Source organism: Anticarsia gemmatalis, chromosome 17 (genome assembly GCF_050436995.1).
Source record: "Anticarsia gemmatalis isolate Benzon Research Colony breed Stoneville strain chromosome 17, ilAntGemm2 primary, whole genome shotgun sequence".
NCBI lineage: Eukaryota > Metazoa > Arthropoda > Insecta > Lepidoptera > Erebidae > Anticarsia > Anticarsia gemmatalis.
In genome coordinates, this window is record NC_134761.1 from 10,859,321 (window position 1) to 10,867,835 (window position 8,515).

At 37.1% G+C, this 8,515-nt stretch overlaps 2 protein-coding genes across 2 annotated transcripts; one reads left to right on the forward strand and one right to left on the reverse strand.

The window, feature by feature from the left end:
- The first annotated feature begins 824 nt into the window (after positions 1–824).
- On the forward strand, positions 825–3,683 carry LOC142980126 (uncharacterized). The gene is made up of 2 exons (XM_076125434.1): positions 825–1,261; positions 1,661–3,683. Exon 2 carries the CDS (start codon positions 1,728–1,730, stop codon positions 3,555–3,557), a length of 1,830 nt encoding a protein of 609 aa, XP_075981549.1. The 5' UTR covers positions 825–1,261; positions 1,661–1,727; the 3' UTR covers positions 3,558–3,683.
- Positions 3,684–5,446: 1,763 nt separating this feature from the next.
- On the reverse strand, positions 5,447–7,844 carry LOC142980127 (barrier-to-autointegration factor-like). Its single transcript, XM_076125435.1, has 2 exons — positions 7,632–7,844; positions 5,447–5,740 (listed from the first exon to the last, which is right to left on the reverse strand). Exons 1-2 carry the CDS (start codon positions 7,752–7,754, stop codon positions 5,594–5,596), a joined length of 270 nt encoding a protein of 89 aa, XP_075981550.1. The 5' UTR covers positions 7,755–7,844; the 3' UTR covers positions 5,447–5,593.
- Positions 7,845–8,515: the final 671 nt, after the last annotated feature.

Here is an 8,515-nt window from a genome sequence, read left to right on the forward strand (position 1 = left end):
TAGACTTTATGCTTTGAGAAATAAGAACTGTTTTGATCGTGTTTTGTATGTTGGTAATAAATATAGGTCGTGTTTTGTTTTGGTGGTGAATTACGACGTAAATAAGGTGACGTCACCAGAAGCCCTGAGAGGTTTATTAGTGGGTTTTCTATTATAAAATTGATGCTATTCATTTTACTACTAGATGGCTTTTGCTTCAATTCTTTCACGTAAAGGTTTCCTGAGGTAAGAGTAAACTATCTGTGTTTGTCATTAAATTTGTTTCAGTAAATGTAATTCATTGAGACATAAAGAAATATAAAGGAGAATGCTCAAAATGTATGGGAAAAAAACCCAGGCCGTACACAAACGGTGTGTAACTCAGAATGTTAGTGATACTGAGTGATTCAATTCCAGATATTCGCCTCTATCAAATTCGATGGCTAAATACTATTTTTTGATATTAAAAGGTGAATTTAAAAAATTAATATTTTTCAAACATTCATCACAATGATTATTTTTTGAATAATAATATAATTGTATAAGTAAATATCTAATACTAATAAATAATTAATTTTAATGGAACTGTGATTTTAAAAAAATAATTGACAATAAAATAATTATATTCTATCACTACATAGTACAAAACAAAGTCGCTGTATGCTTAGAAGATAAGATACGTGGAAACACAGAAGAAATAATGTTTCTCTTTGCTCTATGCGTGCAAAAGAGATAAAGATAGATCTTGGCTACAGGCGCTCGCGCACGGTGCATTCATCATTGCAGTCCTTCAATAATTATGTCCGTATTTATGCAAAAAGGAACCACACAGCAAATAAGTATTTTTGAGCTATCAAAGGTTTTACAAAAACATATCTGCACTTTCAGTTCCAGTTGGTTCTGTTATGCCATTTGTAAACATTATTTCTGAAGCGAAAATCGCACCGTTCTTTTTTGAATAAGGTTTTAGGCCACTTTTAAATTAGTATTCCGCTAAAAAGTAAAAATTAAAAAATTGTCGTGTGGTTCCATTTTGCATAAATAATTGTGGTGATCTGTGCGTTCTTTTGCTGTCGGAATTATTTTTCAAATAACAACTTGGACACTCTTTCTGGACTCTGATACTTGCTAGCGAATATATATTGTTGAAATGGAAAATAGATGTGTTACGTGCACTCGTGCACTACGACGGACCAGGAGGCATGTTCTTACCCAAGAATTTTTCGCCTCTCAGAGGGATTTTGTAGAAATCATGTTTCAAGAAGTGGAGCCATTACAAGAGGTGTGTATTATTTTATTTGAGCCTACTTGACGACATTACGAAAGGCGTTTGCCTATATTATAGTCTGTGAACTTACAACGAAAAAGTCAATTACACATAGATTATAATAATCTATGCCTTCCATAATGTTAAAAAGTAGGTGTGAAGTATAATTAAATAGATTAGGTACATATTTAATTATATTCGCGTATATTATAATTATTAACATTATTTTCAATAAATTCAAAATAATCAATATTAAAAGTAGAATATTGTGTTAGCTAAGTTCATGGATCTATAAAACTATAGGCAAATCGGTTAAATGAGTCCTCGCCCGCAGGGTACAGAGGCGTGGAGTAGTGCGACACAGGGGAGCGAAGGCGGGTATACTATATAGACCATACTTGACACTGCTTTTAGTTTATTACAGGTTGCTTTCGATGGAACGAGGTCCGTTTGTCATGCTTGTTGGGTGAGAATCAACCGAATGTTACACCGGCCGCCTGAACCTGAACCTGTTCCGTTAGTTACTTTCACGGTTCCAGGGCTGACTAGAGCAGCCAATACATCAAGACGCTGTTTGTTTAATAACTGTGACAATTTAGAGCTTCGTGAAGTGCCAAACTCTATAAAAGTATATTTGTTGAGTTATCACCGATTTTATATACCTAAATATGCTCGGATATGTCAAAATCACTTGAGAAATACATCTCTGGAAAGTATTCCTCAAAACGTGACTCGACGCCAAAATGAATTTAATCCTGCATGTTTTGACGAAATTATAAATATGTACACTGCAGCTATGGAACAGCGAAATGGCTTGAATTTTGATAATATGCACGAAATCACAGAAGATGATCTCCATTTCTGGACTGGTTTGAGACATGATCAATTCGAAAATCTATTTCGGCAAGTACCGAGCTTAAGTCGTCGATCAAGTTCTCCACGAGAAGATCTGTGTGCTTACTTATGTAAGATAAGAACTGGAGAACCAAGTGTACGGCTTAGCACAATATTTAATAAATCAAGACAAACACTTGACAGAAAAATCAAACTCGCAAGACTATGTATTTTTCAAGACTTTGTGCCGCTTCATTTGGGACTGGACCACATCACTCGGGAAGACGTCATACGTAGAAATCGGGTTTTGCCCAATAGCGTAATGGGAAACGAGGAATCACCTAAGGCAATTTTAATTGTGGATGGGAGCTACATTTATATCCAAAAAAGTTCGAATTTTTTATTCCAAAGAAAAAGTTACAGCCTTCATAAATACCAAAACCTAATAAAACCATTTATGATCGTTTGCGGGGATGGGCACATTGTGGATGTAACTGGTCCTTACGACGCTACTACCTCAGATGCCACAATCATGGAACAAGTTCTTGAAAATCATGGCGGACCTATGGAAGAGGCTCCTATTAACTTCTTTTTAGAAGAAGGAGACATTTTTATTTTGGATAGGGGGTTTCGCGACGCAGTTCCAGCTTTAGAGGCACATGGATATGTTACACATATGCCACCCACTAAAAATCGCAATGAAACACAACTATCTACTGAAGAAGCAAATAAATCAAGACTGGTGACAATGTGTAGATGGGTGGTAGAAGCTATAAATGGTCGCTTCAAGAGGGACTTCAAACTATTTCGATACAGAATCTTTAACCGCGCAATGACTACAACCATGACTGACTACAAGATAGCGGCCGCACTTATCAATTGCTTTCAAGAGCCATATGAAGACAGCATGTATACTGAGCAATTTCTAAATATTATAAATATCAATATACACAAGGAGAACCTATTGTCCAATTATGTGAGTCAAAGGAATCTAAACAGGCAGAGAGCGCCATTCCGCCTGCTGAGTAGTGCCGATCCTGATCTCGCAGACTTCCCTCGTCTTACTCGCGAAGATATGATTTTATTCGCACTTGGGACTTACCATATCAAAATCGCCAGATCATACTGCAGCGAACATATAAAAAGAACGGGTGTGTATGAAATCGAAGTCTATAGGCATCCCGAGCTCGTTACAGTAGACGAAAATGCAGCGAATAGTATGCTCATCAGATGCCGCATACAGTCAAGACATGTAAGAAGCAGGGTGTACTACACTTACGTTCTGTATAAGAGAGGAGAAGGCCGGGAATGTATAGTCGAGCATTACTGCTCATGCATTCACGGGAAAAGAACGCTTGGAAGTTGTGCCCACGTTATAAGTGTAATATTTTATTTGGGATGGGCCCGATATGAAGAAAACTTTAGTCACCCTGCTCTTATATTAGACAATGTAACACTAGATATAGAAAGAATGTAATAAATGCTAAAAACATATTTATTGTTTTTTATTTTGTTTTTTTTTTAACTTGAGTTCACCTTGACTCGAAAGCGCACTACGGGCGCCAGCTAGTAGTGTGGGCGGGTATGTCTTTTTTATATTCATGATAAAAAAATATTGAAAATATATTAAAAACCCCTACTGAAAAGTAATAGCAATATCACATGTTTAGCCATCGAATTTGATAGAGGTAAACATTGGGAACTCAATTACACAGTATAACTAATTTTTTGAGTAACATAACTTTTGTGTACATCTTGGGTTTTTTTTGAGCATTCTCCTTTTAGATCTGTAAGAAAGTGAAAAAAATTTGATGAAATTAATGTTAACAAAATTACGTACTAGAATAAGTCAGGCCAAGCGGATGAAGTCGCAGGAAAGCACTAGTTTTCTTAGAATATGTGTTATCACATCGGCGAAGTCTTGGTAAAAGGTCCGGGATTCTATCTCAGTTGACAATTAGTGTACCTACGTCGAATTGATGATCACTATTCAGTACATGGCTGCTTTGACGTAACGTGTTAATCACTATAATCTGAGAAAGAAAACAATGTACAGCATTGTGGCTTTCAAATAGTTGTCAACTGAGATACGTGATAGCCCCCACGTGTGTAAGTAACACTTAACCGGCGGTCCTGTATGACAAGATGTTTAGATCTGAATGAGGTAAGGGAAGTTTGTAAGGATCGTACCAAGTGGCGTTCTTTCGTCTGTGTCAGCTCCTATGGGAAAATAGCCTGATATTATGTATGTATGTAAGTGTGATCGTTGTGATAGCAATCCACTCAAAACTATTTTAAATCCCGTCACTTCAAACATTGTTCTTATCTTGCAGATAACACACATATCAGCCACTTGAATACGTTGGTAATATAATTATTTAATTACCGAGTATTCTGCTGGATTGAAAAAATATCCATTTATAGCGCCTCTCTACATTTCCGAAGGAATCTTCATACCAAATTTCAACTTTCTACGCTCAGTAGTTTCGGCTGTGCGTTGTCCTTTAGTCAGTCACTCAGTAACGGAAGAGTTATATACATATATCTATATGTATATACATGATATATGTATAATAATAATAAATAAATTTAACCCATTAATGTCCCACTGCTAGGCAAGGGTCTCCTCCCGTAATGAGGGAGGGGTTAGGCCTTGAGTCCACCACGCTGGCCTATTTCTAATAAGTACATACATAACTTTTAAAAGTCATTGGTGCGTTGCCTCGGGTGCGAACCTGCGACCACTTGCGTTGGAGGTATCAATTTACACCACTCGGCTATCACTGCTATATTATGTATGCGAAGTTATAAAAAATAATCGTCAATTGCGATTCTACATACATAAGTGACCGTGGTTACTATACCTAAGTCCCGGGGCGACTCGATCAATACGATGGAATGAAGCGTTATAATTTAACGAGCTAACCTCTGTCTGTGACCTCACGTGTCCGCTCCGACTACCTTCAGACTCCTTCAGACTATAGGTTTAACATAAATCTACCTTTAGTATAGTAAAGTCATACTGCCTTTGTGGTGGTCATCTCGTTGCAATAACTGTAGCGCCGCGTGTGGCGGGTTCGAACCCACCCGGGACAAATATTTGTGTGATCAGCACGAGTATTTGTTCTGAGTCTGGATGTATAAGTATGTATTTAGAAGTATATAAGTATTTTTATAGGTTGTTGCATACTTATATAGATAAATTGACATCCAGGCTCAGAACAAGTACTCGTGCTCATAATTCAAAAAATTGTCTCGCGCGGGATTCGAACCCACCACACGCGGCGCTACGGTTATTGCGGCGAAGTGACCACTACGCCAAAAGGATAGAGACTGTAAGAATGAAAGTTTGAATAAAAGTGCTGGTTAAATAAATCCCATATTTAATTTATCCCATAGATTATTTTTGATAGTTAAAATTAGTAGTAAAAGAACGCGGTTAGTTAATAAGTATACAATATTTAAAAAAAAGCATTATAAGTGTAGCATAAACTGAATTTAAGTAATATGGTTTTAAAAGTTTCTGTCGGTCCATTCCCTCATGGAGTTGTAGCAGTCTGCCTGTTGTTTAGAAGAAGCGTTGAACTCTGTCTTCATCCATTGTTGGAAGGCTGCCTTCTCCTGCCTCTTCGATAAGAACTCCCCGTAAAGGTGGGACGCCTGCAAATATAACAGTCGTATTTATATAATATAATTTTTAAGCCACATTCTACATGAAAATTCGCTTCGCCATCAAATCATCAATAAACCCGATCAGGACAAGCCGAACAAGTGGGTCGGTCGAGTCGGTTTTGTTTTTCGATTAATGTTGCCGAACCGAAAGTGGTGAAAGGACGCTTAATTATAATGAAAAATAAAATATTAGACGTGGGGTATCTAAGGGTACCTTATGATAGCCGGGTTAGGTCTAAACGGAGATACTGGGATCTGAAATCGTTCCCGGATGGTTTCTATTTTCTTTAAGATAACTCCCGCACTAAGAATTATTCTTGTGTCGCGGGGACTTCTACAAACAACGGACATAAAGTACAACCAGACCCGAAACAACTATTTGTGGATCATACAAAATATAATTGTCCCGTGAGGGAAACGAACCCACGAAAGGTCGTGGGTTCAGTTCCCGCACGGGACACTATCATTGTCTCGGAAGGCCGATACAATGGTAGTGGCGTGGCGACCACCTTAACTACTGCGCCATGGAGGTATTCACTTGAGACAATAATTAACAGGGGTCTGGTAGTCAAAGGGAGAGAAGTTTGCTCAATAGTGTGACTGAATCAATCTAATTAAAAATAAATTATGACTAAATTTACACATTCGGTAGTTATTTATTCATATTTGCTTATCTATATAGTCTATATACATATATCCTTTTTGGAATACATCACAGGATGTAGATAAAGAAAATATATAATTTTGTAAAATACGGTTTATCCTTAAACTGACTACCTACGACTTAATATTTGCAAACTTCCCATGAGTAATTCAATGATGGGTCATATTATTTCACCATAATTTTTAGGCTTAATAAATCTATGCTACTCCTATGCGCCGTGACTAAGGTCGCCATGCCTACTAATGCTACTATTGCGTTGGGAGGTGGTAGGTTCGATTTTCATACGGAACAATTATTGGTGATATCCATAATAATATGTCTAGTTGTATTATGTGTTCATTGTTTGTAGGTTTGTAATAATCCCCGCGCCACAAGAGCAATTCTTAGAGCGGGAGTTGTCTCAAAACAAAAGAAAAGTGAATCAGTAATAATAATTTTATAATGTTATACATTTAAAAACAAAATCTAAGAATGGGGCAACCCTTATCACTTAGGGATATGAGAAATAGATGTTGGCTGATTCTCAGTCCTACTCAATATGCTCAAAAATTTTCATGAGAATCGGCCAAGCCGTTTCAGAGGAGTACAGGAACGAACATTGTGGCACGGAAGTTTTATGTATGGTATAAGACTATAAAGAGGTATTTGTAACTTTGTGTATAGAGGGTAATCTCTGAAAGTACTGATCGGATTTTGAAAATTCTTCTATTTACATGAAGCTGCATTATCCCTGAGTGCTATAGGCTATAAATTATCTCTCACTCTTTCTCACACACTTTAGGGTGGAATATTCAAAATCCTCACTTAATGCCCCTCGATCTACACTTTCTAAGGAATCTTAATACCAAAATCTTTCTAGTTTCGGCTGTACGTTGTCCATCAGTCAGCCACTGAGTAACGGAAGAGTTTTAAATCTATACTAATCTATACTAATATTATAAAGCTGAAGAGTTTGTTCGTTTGATTGTTTGTTTGTTTGTTTGAACGCGCTAATCTCAGGAACTCCTGGTCCGATTTGAAAAATTATTTCAGTGTTAGATAGCCCAGTTATCGAGGAAGGCTATAGGCTATATAACATCAACGCTACGGTCATTAGGAGCGGAGTAGCAACGAAAAATGTTACAAAAACGGGGAAATTTTTTGACTCATTCTCTTAAGTGACGCAAGCGAAGTTGCGCGGGTCAGCTAGTATATTAATAAATCTGCTAGACTTACCCTGGTGTATCCTGCTTCTCCAAGCCTGGCTCCCAGCACGTTCCCGACCCCAGGGATCTCAGTGGTCAGCTTGCTGCCCATCGGCTCAGCAACAAACGTACGATGCTTCTTAGACGTCGACATTTTCAATACTCTTTTATATCCTTTGCAGAATTCAGACACAAGTGTTTATTAAACCAATTGACATATGTAAATGGCGAGGATTATTATGTACCGTTATCATTATATTGTGTACATACGTCCTGATGTTCGCGTGTAGGGATGGGAGCATTGATGAAGAATATCGATTTAATTTCGGTTCGATACATACACATATTATTTAACACGCCTATTATGACACAAAGTGTAGTTTATAATGTATGAAATACACGCACGATTTGCCATTAACAATGTTAGTCCCTTGTAATAGGGGGCGAGCCTATTGCCATTTACAAAGATAAGTAGAATATATTTTATTCGATCTTGGAATTGAATCTGAGACACCTCATGATCAGCAGTCTTATACCCAGCTGACCTTGTCACGGAGGCAGACTTGTGAATTATAAACAGTAGAAAATAATTATATTTCGCGGACTTCTGTACAAAAAATTAGATTTCTTTGCCGTTTTTTGTATACACTAACATGGTTTGTGTCATTCAATGTATGGGTAGGGCTAGAGGTCCTAAGTCATGTGAAACACAATTTTGTATTATAGTTATTAATTATCGCATTATTAACAATTAAGTAACTTTGCAAACATTTATACGTAATCAACCTTAGCATAAAGGTCGTTCACCGGGTTCACGAGTCATATGATATTCGAAATTCGAATGAATTTAAAATAAGAAAGTATGCCACTACAATAAGGCATCTGCCAATAGGAAAGGAGTAAAAAAGGCTCTCT

Coding starts and splice junctions, on each gene's coding strand:
- LOC142980127 (XM_076125435.1), bottom strand. CDS start 7,754: ATGTCGACGTCTAAGAAGCATCGTACGTTTGTTGCTGAGCCGATGGGC. Junction 5,741..7,631: donor GAGAAGCAGGATACACCAGG/GTAAGTCTAGCA, acceptor TTATATTTGCAG/GCGTCCCACCTTTACGGGGA.
- LOC142980126 (XM_076125434.1), top strand. CDS start 1,728: ATGTTACACCGGCCGCCTGAACCTGAACCTGTTCCGTTAGTTACTTTC.